Raw genomic sequence first — 25,426 nt, 5'->3', positions numbered from 1 at the left:
GTATTGAGTATGACGAGTGACAGGCTCTTTCTCAAAGGCTTAGCCTTACTGATCCTGGCTCCTAACACAGCACTGTCCAAAAATGGTTTCCAGGACTGATGAGACTGAGACAAGAGCCAGGCTGTCATAAACCTAAAGTAATCACAAACTAATAGATCTGACGTTGCAGTGGTAACTAGAACGGAAACTAGATTTTTTTTGGGGGGGGCATATTGTTACAGCAGAGAAAAACCGGACGATATCCTTCTTATTGAAGACAAGTGACGGAGACAACTGAACCGGCGGTACAGGCAGCCCGCTCCAGAGGTCCGCTGATATTGGCAACAAGGTTTGCACGCGCAAGGGACTGCGAGTTATGGATTTCCCGGGAACTGTTCTACTACTGCTGTTGTGAGGTTTTACTGTGCATCACCTGTTTTATAACAGTGTTATTGAATATATTATTACAAATATATAAACTACAACCTATTTGATCATGTACCAACATAGTAAGAAATGTTTTACCATCGAATCCCTGGTTGGGAAAGACGTGAACTCTTCGACTACCGGGGACGAACCGATCAGACCTACAGCGCTGAGGTTCACGGAATCAATTCACCCGGCGCCCTTTGGGAGTTGTTTCCAGAACTCCGGCAGGACTTTATACAGCAGTCCAGACATGATGTTCCCTGACCCGGGCACACACACAGGGAACTCCGGTCTGCCCCTGCATCCCCTCCAGCTTCCATCTCAGCCTTTCTTCAACCCGCATCAGAGAGACACGTTGAATTTCTACCCGTGGGTTCTTCGAAACAGATATCTCGGGCACAGGTTCCAAGGTAAGCGAACAAGTACTTTAATTTAACGAATATTGCTAAGTTATTTTAAATAATATCATATGTTTGGGCATATCCTTGTTATTGCACACGTATGGGGACATATTACGCACGAGCTAAATTCCAACGACTGTAAGCATTAGAATTGAGAACTCACTCTATAGTTCCGTGATGGAAGAAATGTTCTAATGATCCCTGGACACGCGACATGTTGCTACGGATGGTCATTTATTCAGGACACAAACAAAATATATAAAAAGGGTAGTAAACAAAGTAACAAAAACAGGATCAATGCACATTATTGAAACTACTGTTTGCAGAGGAAAAAATGTCAAAATCCAATTATAGTTATTTTACTTGTTAAGTTATAGTTATATTCCTTATTGGTACATTTTCAGAGATTGGATGCATTAAAATAAACTTAAAACATCACACCCAAGCTTTGAACCCGCCGGTAGCTTTAAAAACCTGTAAAAAACACAAATGCATACTTTTCGTCCATTTTCAGTTGTGATTTAAAAAACCCATTAATATATGTTTTAATTCAATGAAAGTAGACTATATTGTTTATTTTTATTCATTTAAAATGCACATCGAAGCCATTGCACTTTCTTATAATGTATGTTCCGATAAAGTTGTTAGGAGATCAATAGTCTAATATGTTGAATAATAATAATAATAATACTAGGGTAAATTAATTTAAATGTGTAAGTTGTATGCAATTATTGAAATAAAATAGGCCTATAATCAAGATTTCTTTCACATTTGCCTAACCATTCGTTTTAGGTTTTGCATCATTCAGAAAGTTAATTATAAGCAGTGGTGCAAAAACGACCCAATTATCATACTTGAGTAAAAGTAAAGATATCTTAACAGAAAATGACTCAAGTAAAAGTGAGTCACCCAGTACTAAAAGTATTTGTTTTTAAATATACTTAAGTATTAAAAGTACATGTAATTGCTAAAATATACTTAAGTATCAAAAGCACAAATATAAATGATTTCACATTCCTTATATTAAGCAAACTGGACGGCACGATTTTCTTGATTTTTAAATTTACGGATAGCCAGGGGCACACTCCAACACTCAGACATCATTTACAAACGAAGCATTGTGTTTAGTGAGTCCGCAAGATTAGTGGCAGTAGGGATGACCAGGGATGTTCTCTTGAGAAGTACGTGAATTTGACCATTTTCCTGTCCTGCTAAGAATTTGAAATGTAACGAGTACTTTTAGGTATCAGAAAATGTATGGAGTAAAAAGTACATTATTTTCTTTAGGAATGTAGTGGAGTAAAAGTAAAAGTTGTACAAAATATAAATAGTAAAGTAAAGTACAAATACCCCAAAACAAAAAACGACTTAAGTAATACGTTAAAGTATTTTTACACCACTGATTATAAGGATTTTTGTTCCTCAAATATTTAGATATAATTAACTTATATTTAATTAGATAATTTAATGTTCAAAGTTATTTGGATTAAAAGTAACAAAAGACAGGAATAATGTAATATTATTCATTTCTAATAATGTTATAGTAATATAACAAATAATAACAGAAATAATAAACAAATAATAACAATATTATTTAATTCAAATTTGCTTTGTGTTCAACTTTAGATTTAAGGGCTGCACATTTCTGATAAGACATTGGACCAGATACAAAAGTCTTTAGGAACCAAATAAATCCATGAGAGAAATTGAATATTGGAAAATCTCAGTATTCAGTGACCAAAACTTTAAATCTTCTTACTCAAGCTATGTGCAGTGCATACATGCAGTACATGGTGAACATCCTTACTAACTGATGCTGGGTGGTCCTCAAAAAACAAAGCAATTTGTTAAACCAGACAGATCAATAACTTTCAACGCTCATCTCGTTGACTCAGTGGACAGCAGTGGTTAGCCACATCAGGTGTGCTCTCAGGTATGTTACAGGTATGTTACACTCTGACCAGCCAGCCCAGGGCCGTATTCACAGTGTCTCAGAGTAGGAGTGCTGTTCTAGGATCAGTTTAGCCTTTTAGATCATTAATGAATAAGATTATAAGGACAAAAGGGGGGAATCTGATCCTAGATCAGCACTTCTCTTCTTTACAGTCCTGTCCAGGTAACCTTCAGGGTGTATCTCAGTCAGGTAATCAGTAGGAGTCAGAGGTTGTTGTCACTGTTGCTCAGATCAGGAGCTCAGATAAAGTGTCTTTGTTTACAGACACAGCAGATCCACTCACTGATGGTGTCCAATAACCATGAAAACTAGTGTTTAGACAAGGCTAACTACAGACCGGAGGAGTGAGAGGAGAGGATTAACCATCATGACTGTCACTTACTGTTAGGGATGGATGGGTGATTTATTTTCTTTCATACTCCCCACACTTTCTGAGAGGCTGAGAGAGAGAAAGATAGAAAGAGAAAGATAGAGAGAGAGTTGTACAATATAAGCAGGATCTTAGGTCTTACACATGTGAGCAGCTCTTTATATTGGGGTGAATTTCAGTGTGTATGAGATTGTTATGGGATTGTTATCATCAGGAAGGAGGACAGACAGTTCAGTCACCCATCTCATCTCCCAATGGTCTGATGGTCTGGAGGTTTGCTTTGACACATTTTAATTCATTAGGAGGTGTTGAATGTCAGGAGATATGTGTCAGAGGTTAACTGATAGGATAACAGGGCATTGTAAACATTATTTTCCAAACATGTTGGTTAGTTCATAGAATACTCCTCTTCTTTTAGTTGTTTCAGTATTTGGTTTATAATCAGACAGAAAAACAATCAATCAATCAATCAATCAATCAATCACTCAGATAAAGACGGACTGTATGAGGAGGATGAAACATTATGATTACTTGCATGTAAAATGCTAATAGATTATAATTTTGTATGTAAAGAATAATTTATGCTGGAATTGATAGTTTCCTTTTCACATTCATTAATTATCTCTCTACATGTATACTTTATAGTCCATTTAGTGAGAAACGGAAATAGACCATCCTCCCCCTTATTTACCGCCGTCCGACTCCCTCCATATTCATCCATCCAGGGTTAGAATGAGAGATTGGCCCCCACCACTACCCAGTGTGTAGCTGACTGCTGACAAGACCATTCTTGTTGGTGCCAGGGGACTGGTCTTATTGGTGATGAACACAGCTCTCTGGCTGGCGCTGCCATCTGCTCCCTGGTAGTCATGTTGGAGGCATGTTCCCCCATGTTCCCCCACCCGCTGACTACAGGCCAGAGTGTTGAAGGCTCATCGCCTGGAGGGTATTCCCTCTGTGGCTGAGGCTGAGCCACCCTTACAGTTTAGGGTTAGTAATCACAAAGAGTCTCGGAGTCGGAGTGTTGATTTAGGATCAGGTCCCCGAGTCCATATAATTATATTTATTATGATCTATAAGGCTATATTGATCCTAGATCAGCACTCTTACTGATGGAGGTCTGAGCAGAACCAGCATTAGAGTTCAGTCCTAGTGTTCAGCCTGGTGAGATCCTCCCCAGTCTCAGTCTTCTCCAGGGGGATGTGAGTGGAGGTGACGCCGCTAACGCCATACAACAGATGATGCCAGTCTGACTGTCTATCTGAGTGGCTAAACCACCAGCCAGAACTAGCATGGGGTTCTCAAGGAAAATCATGTTGTTTCTTTCCTTATCAATGCATTACTATATTAGATGAAAACTACAATAGTTACAGCTGTTAAAAATTAAGACTTTAACACGAGATATATTACATTACATCTCCTCAATTTATTTAATTCAGCCTAATGCTGAGATTTAAAAAATGCACCACAAAATGGAGATACTATTTAGTTATTTTATTTTAGGACATGGACCCTAAAACCAGGAAATCCTATGACTTCTGTGACAGTGTGGCTTGTTGGTGTTCAGTGTCCCTTGAGAAGCATTAAGACTAAAGTTTTCATCACCTGCAGCTGCAGTGGATCTCTTTTTACATTCTCCTGTTCTACCAGAGCTGTGCTCCTCACATTCTCTCTCTTCAGAGGTGTATCTATTGTTTTTACATTCTCCTGTTCTACCAGAGCTGTGCTCCTCACATTCTCTCTCTTCAGAGGTGTATCTATTGTTTTTACATTCTCCTGTTCTACCAGAGCTGTGCTCCTCACATTCTCTCTCTTCAGAGGTGTATCTATTGTTTTTACATTCTCCTGTTCTACCAGAGCTGTGCTCCTCACATTCTCTCTCTTCAGAGGTGTATCTATTATTTTTACATTCTCCTGTTCTACCAGAGCTGTGCTCCTCACATTCTCTCTCTTCAGAGGTGTATCTATTGTTTTTACATTCTCCTGTTCTACCAGAGCCGTGCTCCTCACATTCTCTCTCTTCAGAGGTGTATCTATTGTTTTTACATTCTCCTGTTCTACCAGAGCTGTGCTCCTCACATTCTCTCTCTTCAGAGGTGTATCTATTGTTTTTACATTCTCCTGTTCTACCAGAGCTGTGCTCCTCACATTCTCTCTCTTCAGAGGTGTATCTATTGTTTTTACATTCTCCTGTTCTACCAGAGCTGTGCTCCTCACATTCTCTCTCTTCAGAGGTGTATCTATTATTTTTACATTCTCCTGTTCTACCAGAGCTGTGCTCCTCACATTCTCTCTCTTCAGAGGTGTATCTATTGTTTTTACATTCTCCTGTTCTACCAGAGCCGTGCTCCTCACATTCTCTCTCTTCAGAGGTGTATCTATTGTTTTTACATTCTCCTGTTCTACCAGAGCTGTGCTCCTCACATTCTCTCTCTTCAGAGGTGTATCTATTGTTTTTACATTCTCCTGTTCTACCAGAGCCATGCTCCTCACATTCTCTCTCTTCAGAGGTGTATCTATTGTTTTGTCCTCCGATGTTCAAAGCATTTTCAGCACGCCAGCTGAAGATGGTTGTTAATGACAGTCCTGTGACAGAAAATATGCATTCTTTAGTTAGCTAACACAGCTGAAGTGCTGGAGAGCATACCGTATTTGGTGCGGACCCCAATAGACTGTTATCCATGGCACTGTTAGTGCTATAGCCTATTTATTGTAGCAGGAAGGGGTGCTACAGTGCTTTCAGAAGTATTCACACCCCTTGAGTTTTTCCACATTTTGTTGTGTTACAGCTTGAATTTAAAATGTGTTACGTTGAGATTTTGTGACACTGGCCTACAAACAATATCCCAAAATGTGAAAGTGGAATTCTATTTTTAGAATTTTTTTACTAATGAATTAAAAATCAAAAGCTGAAATGTCTTGAGTCAATAATTATTCAACCCATTTTGTTATGGCAAGCCTAAATAAGTTTAGGAGTAAACATTTGCTTAACAAGTCACATAATAAGTTGCATGAACTTACTCTGCGTGCAATAATAGTGTTTAACATGATTGTTGAATGACTACCTCATCTCTGTACCCCACACATATAATTATCTATAAGGTCCCTCGGTCAAGCAGTGAATTTCAAACACAGAATCAACCACAAAGACCAGGTAGGTTTTTCAATGCCTCGCAAAGAAGTGCACCTATTGGTAGATGGGTAAAAAAAACAGAAAGCAGACATTGGGTATTCCTTTGAGCATGGTGAAGTTATTAATTACACGTTTGGATGGTGTATCAATACACCCAGAACCCTACAAAGATACGGGCATCCATGAGGCCAATGTTGACTTTAAAACAGTTACAGAGGTTAATGGCTGTGATAGGAGAAAACTAAGGATGGATCAACAATATTGTACATACTCCACAATACTAACCTAATTGACCGAGTGAAGAGAAAGAAGCCTGTACAGAATACAGAATTTTATTAAAAATAAATAAATATTATTTACAATGACAACCTAGGAACAGTGGCTGAACTGCCTTGTTCAGGGGCAGAACGACAGATTTTTACAATGTCAGCTCAGGGATTCGATCTAGCTGTCACGTCCTGACCATAGAAAGCTTTTATTTTCTATGGTAGAGTCGGTCAGGGCGTGCCAGGGGGTTTTGTCTAGTTTATTTATGTCTATGTTGGTTCTAGTTTATTTTTTCTATGTTGGGGGTTTTGTCTAGTTTATGTATTTCTATGTGGGGTTCTAGTTTCTGTATTTCTATGTTGTTGTTTTTTGGGATGATCTCCAATTAGAGGCAGTTGGTCATCGTTGTCTCTAATTGGGGATCATATTTAAATTGTTATTTTCCCCACTAGGTTTTGTGGGAGATTATTTTGAGTTAGTGTATGTTGCACCTCTTCGTCACGGTTTGTTGTTTTGTTTATTAGTTTATTTGTATGTCTTGCATAGTTTCACAAATGTGGAACGGTACACACGCTGCGCTTTGGTCCCATTCTTCAGACAGCCGTGACACTAGCAACCTTTCGGTTACTGGCCCAACGCTCTAACCACTAAGCTACCTGCCGCCCAAAACATGCATCCTGTTTGCAACAAGGCACTAAAGTAAAACTGCTAAAAATTGGGCTAAGAAATGTCCTGAATAAAAAGCGTTATGTTTGGGGCAAATCCAACACAACACATCACTGACTACCACTCTTCATATTTTCAAGCATGGTGGTGGTTGCATCATGTTATGGGTATGAGATTTGTTAATGACAGTATGCGGTGGAACACATGAAAATCACATGTACCTTCAGAATTGTTTGGCGAACTACTCAGAGGTAGCTACTGGTAGCTGGCGATCGACCTGTTGGAGACCCCTGAGACACAGACTGACCAGGTGAATCCAGGTGAAAGCTATGATCCCATATTCATTTCACTTGTTAAATCCACTTCAATCAATGTAGATGAAGGGAGGAGACAGGTTAAAGAAGGATTTTTAAGCCTTGAGTCTATTGAGTATGTGTGCCATTCAGAGGGTGAATGGGCAAGACAAAATATGTAACTACCTTTGAACGGGGTATGGTAGTAGAAGCCAGGCACACCTGTTTGTGTGAAGAACTGCAACGCTGCGGAGTTTTTCGTGCTCAACAGTTTCCTGTGTGTATCAAGAATGGTTCACCACCCAAAGGACATCCAGCCAATTTGACACAACTGTGGGAAGCATTGGAGTCAACATGGGCCAGCATCCCTGTGGAACGCTTTCGACACCTTGTAGAGTCCATACCCAGAGGAATTGAGGCTGTTCTGAGGGGGAAAAGGGGAGGGGTACTACTCAATAGGATGGTGTTCTTAATGTTTTGAACACTCAGTGTATATTCATCTGTGCATATGGAAAAACATTGTTGTAGCATTGTTTTGAATAGAAGCTGAGGAAACCTACTATTAGCTATTAGCTATTATTACTAGGTGCTAATAAGAAAGATTATTTCTTTATTTGATATATTAGGATCCCCATTAGCCAACGCCAATGGTGACAGCTAGTCTTACTGGGGCCTGACGTTTAACGAAAAATACATTACAGACAAAAGACTTTACAATTGACATACATTTGGGGCGGCAGATAGCCTAGAGGTTAGACCGTTGGGCCAGTAACCGAAAGGTTGCTGGATAAGGTAAAAATCTGGCCTTCTGCCCTGAACAAGGCGGTTAACCCACTGTTCCCTGGTAGGCTGTCATTGTAAATAAGAATTTGTTCTTAACCGACTTGCCTAGTTAAATAAATGTAAAACATTAATGTGTGTGCATCTATCAGTTACACATGTCAGTACATACACACAACCAGTAGGTCACATGTCAGTACATACACACAACCAGTAGGTCACATGTCAGTACATACACACAACTAGTAGGTCACATGTCAGTACATACACACAACCAGTAGCTCACATGTCAGTACATACACACAACAAGTAGGTCACATGTCAGTACATACACACAACAAGTAGGTCACATGTCAGTACATACACACAACCAGTAGGTCACATGTCAGTTCATACACACAACCAGTAGGTCACATGTCAGTACATACACACAACCAGTAGGTCACATGTCAGTACATACACACAACCAGTAGGTCACATGTCAGTACATACACACAACCAGTAGGTCACATGTCAGTACATACACACAACCAGTAGGTCACATGTCACTACATACACACAACCAGTAGGTCACATGGTGGAGAGGTGGTGTTGCTGTTCACTTGTGCTATATAAGGTGGAAGGAAGTTCACTCCTGGCTCTGTATAATACTCTACCTTTTCTTCCTGGACCTGGGGACTGTGAAAACACCGCTTGTGGCATGTCTGGTGGGATAACTGTGTGTGTCAGTGCTGTGTGTAAGTTGACTATGCAAACAATTTGGAATTTCCAACCCGTTAATGTTTCTTATAAAAACAAGAAGTGACGCAGTCAGTCTCTCCTCAACTCTCAGCCAAGAGAGACTAGCATGCATGGTATTAATATTAGCCCTCTGATTACAATGAAGAGCAAAACGTGCCGCTCTGTTCTGGGCCAGCTGCAGCTTAACTAGGTCTTTCTTTGCAGCTCATATGACTGGACAATAATCAAGACAAGATAAAACTAGAGCCTGCAGGACTTGCTTTGTGGAGTGTGATGTCAAAAAAGCAGAGCATCTCTTCATTACGGACAGACTCCCCATTTTGACAACTATTGTAAACTGTCATGGTCAAAAGATTCAATCTAAGGTAACACAAAATCATTTAGTCTCCTCAACTTATTCAACAGCCACACCGTTCATTACCAGATTCAGCTGAGGTCTAGAACTTAGGGAATGACTTATACCAAATACAATGCTCTTAGTTTTAGAGATATTCAGGACCAGTTTATTACTGGCAACCCATTCTAAAACTGACTGCAACTCTTTGACTTTTATTAGCTGTGGTTGTTGATGCGTATATGGTTGAATCATCAGCATACATGGACACACATGTTTTGTTGGTGGCAGGTCATTGGTAAAAATACAAAAGAATAGAGGGCCTAGAGAGCTGCCCTGCGGTACACCACACTTTACATGTTTGACATTAGGGAAGTTTTCATTAAAGAAAACCCTCTGAGTTCTATTAGATAGCTCTGAATCCACTATATGGCAGAGGTTGAAAAGCCATAACATACGTTTTTTCAAAAACAGGTTATGGTCAATAATATAAAAGGCTGCACTGCAATCTAACAGTACAGCTCCCACAATCTTCTTATTATCAATTTCTTTCAACCAATCATCAGTCATTTGTGTCAGTGCAGTACATGTTGAGTGCCCTTCCCTATAAGCATGCTGGAAGTCTGTTGTTAATTTGTTTACAGAGAAATAGCATTGTATTTGGTCAAACACAATTTTTTTCCAATAGTTTTCTAAGAGCTGGCAGCAAGCTGATAGGTCTCCTGTGAGAACCAGTAAAGGCCTCTTTACCACTGTTGGGTAGCGGAATGACTTGTGCAGCTGGTTATTCCAGGCCTGTCAAAGAAGATATTAAGAGTTGACCATAAGCAGATGTGATTTGTTATGCTAGGCAAGAAATACACGGTTGTTTCCACAGACAGTGCTTTCATTGAACTCATTTAACAGTCTGTAGTAAAGAGCATCAGGTCAGTTTCTAACTAGGTTTATATTAGCATGAAATTATCCCTATAATATTGTAGTGTGTGCAAAGCTGTCATTAAGGCAAAGGGTGGCTACTTTGAAGAATCTCAAATATAAACTATATTTTTATTTGTTTAACACTTTTTTGGTTACTACATGATTCCATATGTGTTATTTCATAGTTTTGATGTCTTCACTATTATTCTACAATGTAGAAAATAGTAAAAATAAAGAAAAACCCTTGAATGAGTAGGTGTGTCCAAACTTTTGACTGGTACTGTATACAAATGATCTTAATGTCACAATATAGAGAGGAGAAAAGTCACTGAACCTGCCATCTACAGTGGTAATATAATCCTCTATTTCTGAATGAACCTGCCATCCAGAATGGTAGATTAACCCTCTATTTCTGAATGAACCTGCCAACCAGTGTGGTAAAATACTCCTAGTTCTGAATGAACCTGCCATCCAGAATGGTAGATTAACCCTCTATTTCTGAATGAACCTGCCATCCAGAATGGTAGATTAACCCTCTATTTCTGAATAAACCTGCCATCCAGAATGGTAGATTAACCCTCTATTTCTGAATGAACCTGCCATCCAGAATGGTAGATTAACCCTCTATTTCTGAATGAACCTGCCATCCAGAATGGTAGATTAACCCTCTATTTCTGAATAAACCTGCCATCCAGAATGGTAGATTAACCCTCTATTTCTGAATGAACCTGCCATCCAGAATGGTAGATTAACCCTCTATTTCTGAATAAACCTGCCATCCAGAATGGTAGATTAACCCTCTATTTCTGAATGAACCTGCCATCCAGTGTGGTAAGATACTCCTCTATTTCTGAATGAACCTGCCATCCGCAGTGGTAGGATACCCTATAGCTTCTGAATGAAGTGGTATTCCGTATTGAAACTAGATGATCTACACTGAACACAATAATGAATGCATCATGCAACAATTTCTAAGATTTTTCTGAGTTACAGTTCATATAAGGAAATCAGTCAATTTAATTAAATTCATTAGGACCTAATTTATGGATTTCACATGACTGGGAATACATACACTACCGGTCAAACGTTTTAGAACACCTACTCATTCAAGGGTTTTCCTTTATTTTTACTATTTTCTAAGTTGTAGAATAATAGTGAAGACATCAAAACTTTGAAATAACACATATGGAATCATGTAGTAACCAAAATCAAAATATATTTTAGATTCTTCAAAGTAGCCACCTTTTCCCTTGATGACAGCTTTGCACACTCTTGGCATTCTCTCAACCAGCTTCACCTGGAATTCTTTTCCAACAGTCTTGAATGAGTTCCCACATATACTGAGCACTTATTGGCTGCTTTTCCTTCACTCTGCGGTCCGACTCATCCCAAACCATCTAAATTTGGTTGAGGTCAGGGGATTGTGAAGGCCAGGTCATCTGATGCAGCACTCCATCACATTCCTTTTTGGTAAAATAGCCATTACAGAATGTTGTGGTAGCCATGGTGGTGTGCCTTAAATTCTAAATACATCACAGACAGTTTCACCAGCAAAGCACCCCCACACCATAACACCTCCTCCTCCATGCTTCATGGTGGGAACCACACATGCGGAGATCATCCGTTCACCCACACCGCGTCTCACAAAGACACAGAGGTTGGATCCAAAAATCTCAAATTTGGACTCCAGACCAAAGGACACATTTCCACTGTTCTAATGTCCATTGCTCGTGTTTCTTGGCCCAAGCAAGTCTCTTCTTCTTATTGGTGTCCTTTAGAAGTGGTTTCTTTGCAGCAATTCGAACCTTGAAGGCCTGATTCACACAGTCTCCTCTGAACAGTTGATGTTGAGATGTGTCTGTTACTTGAGATGTGTCTGTTACTTGAACTCTGTGAAGCATTTATTTGGGCTGCAATTTCTGAGGATGGTAACTCTAATGAACTTATCCTCTGCAGCAGAGGTAACTCTGAGTCTTTCATTCCTGTGGCGGTCCTCATGAGAGCGAGTTTCATCATAGCGCTTGATGGTTTTTGTGACTGCACATGAAGAAACTTTCAAAGTTCTTGAAATATTATGTATTGTCTGACCTTCATGTCTTAAGGTAATGATGAACTGTCATTCTCTTTGCTTATTTGAGCTGTTCTTGCCATAATATGGACTTGGTCTTTTACCAAATAGGGCTATCTTCTGTATACCACCCCTACCTTGTCACAACACAACTGATTGGCTCAAATGCATTAAGAAGGAAAGAAATTCCACAACTTTTAAGAAGGCACACCTGTTTATTGAAAAGGATTCCAGGTGACTACCTCATGAAGCTGGTTGAGAGAATGCCGAGAGTGTGCAAAGTTGTCATCAAGGCAAAGGGGGGCTATTTGAAGAATCTCAAATATAAAATATATTTTGATTTGTTTAACACCTTTTTGGTTACTATATGATTCCATATGTGTTATTTCATAGTTTTGATGTCTTCACTATTATTTTACAATGTAGAAAATAGTAAAAAATAAAGAAAAACCCTTGAATGAGTAGCTGTTCTAAAACTTTTAGTGTTGTGAAATGGTAGTGTATATGCATCTGTTGGTCACAGATACCTTAAAAAAAAGGTAGGGGCGTGGATCAGAAAACCAGTCAGTGTCTGATGTGACCACCATTTCATGCATGCAGCGCGACACATCTCCTTTGCATAGAGTTGATCAGGCTGTTCATTGCGCCCTGTGGAATGTTGTCCCACTTCAATGGCTGTGCTAAGTTGCTGGATATTGATGGGAACTGGAACATGCTGTCGTACATGTCGATCCAGAGCATCCCAAACATGCTCATTGGGTGACATGTCTGGTGAGTATGCAGGCCATGGAAGAACTGGGACATTTTCAGCTTCCAGGAATTGTGTACTGATTATTGAGACATGGGGCTGTGCATTATCAAGCTGAAACATGAGGTGATGGCAGAGGATGAATGGCACGACAATAGGCCTCAAGATCTCATCAAGGTATCTCTATGGATTTAAATTGCCATCAATAAAATGCAATTGTGTGCGTTGTCTGTAGATTATGCCTGCCCATACCATTACCCCACCTCCACCATGGGGCACTCTGTTAACAACGTTGACATCAGCAAACCGCCCGCCCGCCCACACAACACCATACACACTGTCTGCCATCTGCCCGGTACAGTTGAAACCGGGATTCGTCCGTGAAGAGCACACTTCTCCAGTGTGCCAGCGGCCATCAAAGGTGAGCATTTGCCCACTTACATCGGTTACGACGACGAACTCCAGTCAGGTCAAGACCCTGGTGAGGACAACGAGCATGAAGCTGGTTGTGAAAGTTTGTGCAGAAATTATTTGGTTGTGCAAACCCACAGTTTCATCAGCCCTCCGGGTGGCTGGTCTCAGACGATCTCGCAGATGAAGAAGCCGGATGTGGAGGTCCTGGGCTGGCGTGGTTACACATGGTCTGCTGTTGTGAGGCCGGTTGGACGTACTGCCAAATTCTGTAAAACGACGTTGGTGGCAGCTTATGGTAGAGAAATGAACATTCAGTTCTCTGGTTACAGCTCTGATGGACATTCCTGCAGTCAGCATGCTAATCACATGCTCCCTCAAAACTTGAGACATCTGTGGCATTGTGTTGTATGACAAAACTGCACATTTTAAAGTTACCTTTTATTGTCCCCAGCACAAGGTGCACCTATGTAACGATCATTCTGTTTAATCAACTTCTTGATATGACACACCTGTCAGGTGAATGGATTATCTTGGCAAAGGGGAAATGCTCACTAACAGGGATGAAAACAAATGTGTACACAATTTTTGTTGTTGTTGTGCTTTTGGAACATATCTGTGATCTTTAATTTCAGCCCATGAAACATGGGACCAACACTTTACATGTTGCGTTTTTATTTTTGTTTGGTATACTCGGGGCTCCCAAGTGGCGCAGCGGTCTAAGGCACTGTATCTCAGTGCTAGAGGCATTACTACAGACACCCTGGTTCAAATCCAACCGGCCGGGATTGGGAGTCCCATAGGGCGGCGCACAATTGGCCCAGTGTTGTCCGGGTTTGGCCGGTGTAGGCTGTCATTGTAAATAAGAATTTGTTCTTAACTGAATTCCCTGGTTAAATAAAAAAAATATTCTAGAGGTTTTTATTGAGTCTAGCCTAAGAAAAGTATTCACAAATATTTATGGAATAACTCACTTTAAATTACAGTACTATTAAAATGTGATTCATGTCTTTGTTACTTTGGCACAACTAAGCAATGTCCTATTTAAAGTATCTTATTTTGAAACACTTTGATCTGAATAGCAAACATACAAACAACATTTCTCTCACAATAAACATATGCTTAAACAAAATAGGCACTGAGCAAATTTCAGGTTTGCTGAATGCAAACTTGACCTGTGTGAAAATTCTGTGCAACTTCCAGCGCGTGTTTGCTGAAGCTGTACCCGCTTTAAGTTACTGCTTCAAAAAGTATTCTACTGTGGCTATTTGATCATAATGTAGGCTTAACAGAGTAGCCTACCATCAACAACAATGGAGAAATTGTATGTTGTTTAATATAGGACTACATTCTGTGAGTAAAAATAAATTAATTGACATTACCCTGTTTATCCACTTGTCCTTCAGACAAGGAGGTGACTGAAAATGTTGTTGTGGTGTCAATGCAAGAAACCATTTTACAAAATAAAAAATCTTTATTATTCCCATACCATAATTACAGAGAATCAGACAAATTATTCTACCCTCTGCCTGTTGGCTACTTAGCTTATTCAAGCATGTCTCAAAATACAACATTGCCCCTTAAAGACAAAAAAAAAGCTCTTTACCTGACTCGCTTTTCAAAGATGTACAGCTTTTCTTCTCTTGTAGGAAGCAATCACTCTCCCATTGCTGACTACAAATGATATATAACTGGGCTAATAACTCACTAAATAGCAAGGATATGAACAAATGTGCACATATGGCTACATGCAGCTCTTGCTTTGATCTCAAAACAAGAGCATCTACTCACGACCGCTCATCCTGTTAACACAGTCCAGTTCAAAGTGAATGGCACAGATCCATATATGGCAATGGTCTATTTACATATAGGCCTACTGCAGCTCTGATTGGTTATGCCGCACCGGTCTGGTCTGTGTAGTGTACGGGGCATGACTTGTGCCTGATAGTGTTTAACTAAGGTGGAAAACTCTAGAAAATTGAGTGAAGTTCAATCTAGTGCTTCTCTCTGTGCGGTAGTCCCGGGGGCGTGCATGGGCGCAGCTTAAGGCCTCCGCTTTGCTGAACTCGGCTAGCCGAACCGAACGAGTGTGCTCACAAACTCCCTTAAAAGACCTTCGCTTGAAAAATTTGAAAAAAAGCAGCAATGGTACTGTTTGTCCATTTTGAAACGCCATAGCCAGTATACACTTCCTCAAAATAGTCAGAATTAATCTAAGGTAACTCAAGAAATGTGTAACTAATTTTGACGTTTTTGACGAAGAGATCTTAGTCACGTAATTTTACATCTAACTAAGATGTTTGGTGCAGTACTGTGCAGTGAAAAAATGTCCGTGAAAATGAGTCATCTCTCGTTGAATGACAACAAAGACTTTATTGAAGAAATCCCAGTGTTGACCGATCACCGACGAAGAGGCGTAGACTTCGGCTACGAACCTCGGCTTGCTTCCAGAAACAAAATGTGTGTTCCCGAACAACCGAAAAAACCCTCACCGAAGTCCAAAACAAACAAAAACAAACAACATGTCGTCATAATATGCGCACGAACTCTACCGACCTGTTTCGGCTGGGAAGAATGCAGACGCCTTTATTATTAGAGCGGAACATTAGTCATGACCTTGATATATCAGAGAGGGTTTTTTTCTTTCAAATGTACTTCTCTCTCTCTCTCTCTCTGTGTGTGTGTGTGTGTGTGTGTGTGTGTGTGTGTGTGTGTGTGTGTGTGTGTGTGTGTGTGTGTGTGTGTGTGTGTGTGTGTGTGTGTGTGTGTGTGTGTGTGTGTGTGTGTGTGTGTGTGTGTGTGTGTGTATGTGGAACCAATATGCTCGTTGTTTAAAGTCCCAGTCCCTGGAGGTGGATGTCATCCATGGTGGCTGAACCAACATGTCAATTATTCAACTTTACTATTTCCTAACTGTGATGACATTCAACTCTACTATTTCCTAACTGTAATGACATTCAAACGTTGTGTAATGCATACAGTGCATCATCTCCTTAACTATAAATCTGTCTACATACTAGAACAAGCATTTTGAATGAGGTGTGGTGTGGTAGCATTGTGAAATGGAGGGAGAATGTCACATCCAAACATTAGTAGTGTTTACCTGTACATGAATCAATTACTCACGTTATGGGAAAGTGTCATGAATGATGAGTCAAGTGAAGAAGCCCATCGGGGCACATTGATATGGCTGATAGTGACCTGCTTAGCAGCATGCAATACATATCAACACTGATGTCCTGCTTAGCAACATGCAATACATATCATCACTGATGTCCTGCTTAGCAGCATGCAATACATATCAACACTGATGTCCTGCTTAGCAGCATGCAATACATATCATCACTGATGTCCTGCTTAGCAACATGGAGTACATATCAACACTGATGTCCTGCTTAGCAGCATGCAATACATATCATCACTGATGTCCTGCTTATTCAGTTCTTTGTCCTCCTTTTTGAGGTGTAATTGGACAAGGTATTAATCACAAACAACACCAAAGCCTACAAAAAAAACAGTATCAGTTTGCTGAGTTGTACAGTAGTTAGTATACAGTAGTTAGTATACAGTAGTTAGTATACAGTAGTTAGTATACAGTAGTTAGTATACAGCAGTTAGTATACAGCAGTTAGTATACAGCAGTTAGTATACAGTAGTTAGTATACAGTAGTTAGTATACAGCAGTTAGTATACAGCAGTTAGTATACAGCAGTTAGTATACAGTAGTTAGTATACAGCAGTTAGTATACAGTAGTTAGTATACAGCAGTTAGTATACAGCAGTTAGTATACAGCAGTTAGTATACAGCAGTTAGTATACAGTAGTTAGTATACAGCAGTTAGTATACAGTAGTTAGTATACAGCAGTTAGTATACAGTAGTTAGTATACAGTAGTTAGTATACAGTAGTTAGTATACAGCAGTTAGTATACAGTAGTTAGTATACAGCAGTTAGTATACAGTAGTTAGTATACAGCAGTTAGTATACAGCAGTTAGTATACAGCAGTTAGTATACAGTAGTTAGTATACAGTAGTTAGTATACAGCAGTTATTATACAGTAGTTAGTATACAGTAGTTAGTATACAGTAGTTAGTATACAGCAGTTATTATACAGTAGTTAGTATACAGTAGTTAGTATACAGTAGTTAGTATACAGCAGTTAGTATACAGTAGTTAGTATACAGTAGTTAGTGTACAGTAGTTAGTATACAGCAGTTAGTATACAGTAGTTAGTATACAGCAGTTAGTATACAGTAGTTAGTATACAGCAGTTAGTATACAGCAGTTAGTATACAGTAGTTAGTATACAGTAGTTAGTATACAGCAGTTAGTATACAGTAGTTAGTATACAGCAGTTAGTATACAGCAGTTAGTATACAGTAGTTAGTATACAGCAGTTAGTATACAGCAGTTAGTATACAGTAGTTAGTATACAGTAGTTAGTATACAGCAGTTAGTATACAGCAGTTAGTATACAGTAGTTAGAATACAGCAGTTAGTATACAGCAGTTAGTATACAGCAGTTAGTATACAGTAGTTAGTATACAGTAGTTAGTATACAGCAGTTAGTATACAGCAGTTAGTATACAGTAGTTAGTATACAGTAGTTAGTATACAGTAGTTAGTATACAGCAGTTAGTATACAGTAGTTAGTATACAGTAGTTAGTATACAGCAGTTAGTATACAGCAGTTAGTATACAGCAGTTAGTATACAGCAGTTAGTATACAGTAGTTAGTATACAGCAGTTAGTATACAGCAGTTAGTATACAGCAGTTAGTATACAGCAGTTAGTATACAGTAGTTAGTATACAGTAGTTAGTATACAGCAGTTAGTATACAGCAGTTAGTATACAGCAGTTAGTATACAGCAATTAGTATACAGCAGTTAGTATACAGTAGTTAGTATACAGCAGTTAGTATACAGCAGTTAGTATACAGTAGTTAGTATACAGCAGTTAGTATACAGCAGTTATTATACAGTAGTTAGTATACAGCAGTTAGTATACAGCAGTTAGTATACAGTAGTTAGTATACAGTAGTTAGTATACAGCAGTTAGTATACAGCAGTTAGTATACAGTAGTTAGTATACAGTAGTTAGTATACAGCAGTTAGTATACAGCAGTTAGTATACAGTAGTTAGTATACAGTAGTTAGTATACAGTAGTTAGTATACAGCAGTTAGTATACAGCAGTTAGTATACAGCAGTTAGTATACAGTAGTTAGTATACAGCAGTTAGTATACAGTAGTTAGTATACAGCAGTTAGTATACAGCAGTTAGTATACAGCAGTTAGTATACAGCAGTTAGTATACAGCAGTTAGTGTACAGTAGTTAGTGTACAGTAGTTAGTGTACAGCAGTTAGTATACAGCAGTTAGTATACAGCAGTTAGTATACAGCAGTTAGTATACAGCAGTTAGTATACAGTAGTTAGTATACAGCAGTTAGTATACAGCAGTTAGTATACAGCAGTTAGTATACAGTAGTTAGTATACAGCAGTTAGTATACAGCAGTTAGTATACAGCAGTTAGTATACAGTAGTTAGTATACAGCAGTTAGTATACAGTAGTTAGTATACAGTAGTTAGTATACAGCAGTTAGTATACAGCAGTTTGTATACAGTAGTTAGTATACAGCAGTTAGTATACAGCAGTTAGTATACAGCAGTTAGTATACAGCAGTTAGTATACAGTAGTTAGTATACAGCAGTTAGTATACAGCAGTTAGTATACAGTAGTTAGTATACAGTAGTTAGTATACAGCAGTTAGTATACAGCAGTTAGTATACAGCAGTTAGTATACAGTAGTTAGTATACAGCAGTTAGTATACAGCAGTTAGTATACAGCAGTTAGTATACAGCAGTTAGTATACAGCAGTTAGTATACAGTAGTTAGTATACAGCAGTTAGTATACAGCAGTTAGTATACAGTAGTTAGTATACAGCAGTTAGTATACAGTAGTTAGTATACAGCAGTTAGTATACAGCAGTTAGTATACAGCAGTTAGTATACAGCAGTTAGTATACAGCAGTTAGTATACAAAAGTTAGTATACAGTAGTTAGTAACAGCAGTTAGTATACAGCAGTTAGTATACAGCAATTAGTATACAGCAGTTAGTATACAGTAGTTAGTATGCAGCAGTTAGTATACAGTAGTTAGTATACAGCAGTTAGTATACAGCAGTTAGTATACAGCAGTTAGTATACAGCAGTTAGTATACAGTAGTTAGTATACAGCAGTTAGTATACAGCAGTTAGTATACAGCAGTTAGTATACAGCAGTTAGTATACAGTAGTTAGTATACAGCAGTTAGTATACAGTAGTTAGTATACAGCAGTTAGTATACAGCAGTTAGTATACAGCAGTTAGTATACAGCAGTTAGTATACAGTAGTTAGTATACAGCAGTTAGTATACAGTAGTTAGTATACAGCAGTTAGTATACAGCAGTTAGTATACAGTAGTTAGTATACAGCAGTTAGTATACAGTAGTTAGTATACAGCAGTTAGTATACAGCAGTTAGTATACAGCAGTTAGTATACAGTAGTTAGTATACAGCAGTTAGTATACAGCAGTTATTATACAGTAGTTAGTATACAGTAGTTAGTATACTATAGTGTATCTCTTTACACATACAACAAGAGCTGCTACGGTGTCATTCCTGTCTGTCAACCCTAAGTCTAACCCTCCACTTCCTCTCCCTCCTCTCCTCTCTGCAGATGAGGACAGCAGCCCAGAGAACCTGCTCCTTCATGGGCCTTTTTCCCGCAAGCCGAAGCGCATCCGGACAGCCTTCTCCCCTTCACAGCTCCTCAGGCTGGAGAGGGCCTTTGAGAAGAACCACTATGTGGTGGGAGCAGAGCGGAAGCAGCTCGCCAGCGGCCTCTGCCTCACAGAGACACAGGTGTGTGGTGAGGGGACTCAACGATGTCGAACGCACCCTAAACCCCTAGGGCCTAAAAGCCAATTTGTGCTTGATCCGAAAATGTGGTCGGAGGCTCCGGATGGAGGGTGTGACGCAATTGTGGCGCCTCTGGAGGCTTGCGGAGGCCAAATCGAACTCCGTACCGCATCGTTGTGCCCCTTCGTATCGCTCCGTATAGCTCCGTATAGCTCCGTATAGCTCCGTATAGCTCCGTACCGCATCGTTGTGCTCCTTCGTATAGCTCCGTATAGCTCCGTATAGCTCTGTATAGCTCCGTATAGCTCCGCATAGCTCCGTATAGCTCCGTATAGCTCCGCATAGCTCCGTATAGCTCCGTATAGCTCCGTATAGCTCCGTATAGCTCCGTACCGCATCGTTGTGCTCCTTCGTATAGCTCCGTATAGCTCCGTATAGCTCCGTATAGGTCCGTATAGCTCCGTATAGCTCCGTATAGCTCCGCATAGCTCCGTATAGCTCCGTATAGCTCCGTATAGCTCCGTATAGCTCCGTACCGCATCGTTGTGCTCCTTCGTATAGCTCCGTATAGCTCCGTATAGCTCCGTATAGCTCCGTATAGCTCCGCATAGCTCCGTATAGCTCCGTATAGCTCCGTATAGGTCCGTATAGCTCCGTATAGCTCCGTATAGCTCCGCATTGACATGATTGGTTGACGGTAGGTCCAGTATGAACATAAACTCACTTCCTTGACAACTTCCTTCACAACGGCTCTGCTCAGAGAAGCGCAATAAATATACATGCCCTGACTTTAGAGGCCGTATCACAGTAAATGCTGTTTGGCCACTGCAGAAGGCGGATTTACCATGCAGAGCCTTTAAGGCATGGCTGCATTCCAGAGCGCTGAAACAGGAGATATGAGTAGACTCGTAGTCAGAACTCCACAACACCCCCTCCACCAACGTATAGCAAAACCAGGTTTCTTAACCACAAGTTGTTTGTCCTACGCTAGCTATCGGGATGGGCAAGGTGACGTCAATAAATTATGTAGTAGATTTCACAATGATTATTTATGACTTCATTTCCCTAATCAACATCAGAAACACGCTGCTGATGAACAGCAATTTAGGCTTTTCGCAATCCTCTCATGCAATATTTCATACATTGGGAATACAGTACTGTATTGTATATTGTATACATTGGGAATACAGTATTGCGATGTGCTGAACTTTTAATTTCAAAGGAATTAGACCAATAATTGAATCAAGCTTGTAAATGTGATAAAACAATTACAACCAGACAATGTCTGAAAAATTTGATAGAAATGTGTTGCTATTTGCAAACAGCTGTAAAGAACAAAAGTATGTGAAGCCTTAGGTAAAGGCAATGTTTAGCAGTGTTGGCAGTATGGAAGCAATAACAGTTTTACACCATGTGAAATATTGTGTTGCCATTGTTGCTATGACACTTTGAAAAAAGCTTCGCTTAAAAATCATAGGGGGGATACATGCAGACACTTTTATAACTAGTAAAGGTACATTTACTGAAGAAAATGTGTGTGCTTGCTTCAGCTGTCTCAAGGTGTTTCATGGACGTGGAAGAACAAGTAGTAGTAGTTTTTCCAGCAAGCACATTGATACTATATATTTTGCCAATGTTTCTTCCAGTACTAAACGTGATGTCTCTCCTTTCTCTCCCAGGTAAAGGTTTGGTTCCAGAACAGGAGGACGAAGCACAAGCGACAGAAGCTGGAGGAAGAGTCACCTGAGTCGCAGCAGAAGAGGAAAGGAAGCCAGCACGTCAGCCGCTGGAGAGTGGCTACGCAGCAGGGCAGTAGCCCCGAGGACATCGATGTCATCTCAGAGGACTGACGTACGTCGTTATCACCTTGATTAAACCATCAGAAATCATTTGTCATGAATGCAGACTGACTGACTGCAGACTGACTGAATGCAGACTGACTGACTGCAGACTGACAGGTGTCTGAATGTCAGCGGTCTGTGTGCTCCTCTGAACACTTGGTTTGACCTTTCAATGAAAACGATCACTGCTTTATGTTGGACAGAAGAAGGCCAAGTTTATCATTTTATTACACAGCTCTGACTGCTGTAAACGTGGTGGACATCTGCATTTGGTCTATGTTGCTTGCCGTAGCAGCACAAATTACTGAAGAGAGACTGTTTGACTGGGAGGAATCCATTCAATACAGTTTGTTACTCTATTGTCTACCTGAACTTGAGATTGTCCTTCCTCACACTCACATTTAACAAAACATTGTCATTGTTTTAGCGTTTTCAGTTTGTTGTGTAATTGTACAATGCTAAATATGCACAATATGTTTGTGGTCAAAAATAAGCCATTGGTATGATAGCTATAGAGGAACCACCTAGAACCTGCTGATTCTGTTTAGGATTTTGTTAGTCTTTAGACCAGTCCCACTGAAAGGTAGGCAACTGCCACTTCAGACAATACATCATATAGATGCCACGTTACCCCTGAAATATGTTTTTGAGTCTCACATTGGAATAGTTTGGACAATTTAAATTGTAAGTATTTATGTACATCTAAAAATGGTATTCTATGCATATTTTGTCCTTGTTTTGTTTCCTCTGGATTTTTAAAAAGGCAGTTTTTGCCTAGTTTGTTACTCTTAAAATTCATTGCAAGTTTCTTTTTGCCTTTGACAAATATTTGATCAATTCTACTGAGACCATGTAGAATGTACAGTGCAGGCACATTCAAACTTGTCCACAAGAATGACATGAAAAACAAATGTACCTCAATACTACATTTATTTCAACAACCATTACAATTCCTGTGATATCATGTTACGTAGCACTTCGTAGTGGAATATATATATATATATATTTTTATTTGTTTTAAATAGATGTTAGAAATAACGCACTATAAGTAGGCCTACACTTTGATTTGATTTGAACCTATGCCCCGAGAGTGAACCTTTTTTTGTACTTTCTGTGTGTGGTCAGATGACTTTGGAAAATAAAAAACATCAACATAACATTATCTGTACAATACTACTGATATATATATTATGTGTACAATACTACTGATATATATATTATCTGTACAATACTACTGATATATATATTATGTGCGAGTACGTCTAAGCGTTCATTTTATAACCTATTTTCAACATCTATAATTGTCGACATGTCATGATGACACGTCAAACTACTAACGCATATCGGTTAAATGACAACGACACAGAACTTGGAAAAAGTAAATTGATTCACGACGGTTTGGTATTTGTTATTTGGTCTACACCTTTGTAGCACAGCTGTTCATATTTTTGCGAACTGCGGTTGAATAGTCCAAGCTGCTGATCAGCATATTTTTGTGACATGTATACATTTTGTGACATGTATACATTTTTAAATAAAAAAAGTACAGAAAGCCTAGTCTAGCCTAAACACAGAGGCATGGTTATAGTTTACAAAGCTTTATCTTGTGTTGTTAAACATGTTATCCATAAGAAACCCAAATGCTCTGTGTTTTTTACAAATCTTTATTCAGTCTGCAGATAGCCTTTATTATTAGGCCTATCCTAAATGATACATTGGCTATAATAGGGTTATTAACAGTTAGCCTAGATTATCAATACACTTATTGACGAAAACATGAAACATAAGGAGGTTCTTTAGACGACAGTAGGCCTTTTTGAATGTCTTCTCCGTCTGGACTTGTGCCTGTAGGCCTATAATTTGTAACTCAATGAGACACTGGATAGGTTGCGATGGGTGCAGGGCCAAATACGACGACACGTTCAAAGCGATATGAAGCAAGTTTAACATAACTCGGTGTCAATACACACTTTGTTCCGTCTCGTGCTCTTCAAAGGACATCTTTCACCAGCAATATTGTTGTGCCAGAGATGTTTTTCATTCCGGACACACCGAAGGACATATGCAACACTTACAGCAGCAAAAATAGAGAATGACAAATGTAATTGATTAGCCCCCTAGGCCATAAACCTTCAGCCGAAAGAGTTTCAAAAAAGGTAGGCCTATGTCGGACTCAGAATCAAACACATATTTTTTATTCCAATTTTTGCCATGCATGAGACGAGGATATGCTGCTATGGGAAAATAACTTGTTCCGTTATGCCGACACACACAGATGAGTAACGGCTGAGAAAGAGACAATCACAGCAAGAAATGTGTCGGGCCAAACGGACATGATCAACCCAACAACAGGCCAAAACCCGTCCCTGCTATTATTACTAACACGACATTGCCTCCTTACTAAAACGGCTTTCTTTGGGTAATAGAGGCAAGTCTAGCGTGAGCCATAGTATTAATCAGTGATATATGGAGCATAGTCCCTAAGTGGTCAATTATTTAGAGCTGTTGTTCTTCATACTCAAACTGTCCCTAATTTCATTCTACGTTTTGTTATATTTTATGTCACCATTGTTGTGTTTGATATTCAGCTTGTATTAATGTAGATTGATGAAACATTGCTTGAAGGGCCTCTGCTGGGCCTTCAGCTCTATGTTTTACCAGCTGGAAAATTAATTCATATCACCTTTATGCGTTGTGATTTACACCTGCTAATTCTTCAAGCCCCGAGCAATTGAGAGGTGTTAGATTTGCGTCATTTTCATCACCTTTTTACAATAGACAGCCTCATTATCGGCAGATAGGCACATAAACTGTGAACAAAATGTAGGAGCAAACTATTCATATTCTCGGTAATTGGGACTTGAATCTTTTTTTCAGGGTACAATTACATAGTCAGTTACATACTTTCAGACACATTGATGATACGAGCATTGAAATAGGGATAGTAAAATCCACCAAGGCCTATAGGCTACATGATTGCCAGATTTTGTTGTTAAATTGATACAGTTGTTTCTGTTCTGCTTGATGCATGAGTGGAATGCAAACCAGCTCTCTTTTAGTAATTCTAAGTAATCTTATTTGTACTGTTGGAATGGGGATTAATCTATAGTATATTTAGTATAGTATAGTTGATTATATTATATTATTGACTGGGTGGTTTGAGCCCTGAATGCTGATTGGCTGACA

At 39.3% G+C, this 25,426-nt stretch overlaps 1 protein-coding gene across 1 annotated transcript; it reads left to right on the top strand.

Moving 5' to 3' along the window:
- Positions 1-13: 13 nt before the first annotated feature.
- Positions 14-23,636, top strand: LOC106604204 (homeobox protein EMX1). The gene is made up of 3 exons (XM_014198641.2): positions 14-818; positions 20,218-20,402; positions 22,079-23,636. The coding sequence occupies exons 1-3, from the start codon at positions 476-478 to the stop codon at positions 22,247-22,249; spliced, it is 699 nt and encodes a 232-aa protein (XP_014054116.1). The 5' UTR covers positions 14-475; the 3' UTR covers positions 22,250-23,636.
- Positions 23,637-25,426: the final 1,790 nt, after the last annotated feature.

Source organism: Salmo salar, chromosome ssa05 (assembly GCF_905237065.1).
Source record: "Salmo salar chromosome ssa05, Ssal_v3.1, whole genome shotgun sequence".
In the NCBI taxonomy this organism is placed as follows: Eukaryota; Metazoa; Chordata; class Actinopteri; order Salmoniformes; family Salmonidae; genus Salmo; species Salmo salar.
This window is presented reverse-complemented; position numbering and strand designations above follow the sequence as displayed.

Excerpts from the sequence above, each read along its gene's own strand:
- LOC106604204 (XM_014198641.2), top strand. The coding sequence starts at position 476 with ATGTACCAACATAGTAAGAAATGTTTTACCATCGAATCCCTGGTTGGG. Across the intron at positions 819-20,217 it reads TCTCGGGCACAGGTTCCAAG|ATGAGGACAGCAGCCCAGAG; the intron begins GTAAGCGAACAA and ends TCCTCTCTGCAG. Across the intron at positions 20,403-22,078 it reads TCTGCCTCACAGAGACACAG|GTAAAGGTTTGGTTCCAGAA; the intron begins GTGTGTGGTGAG and ends TTTCTCTCCCAG.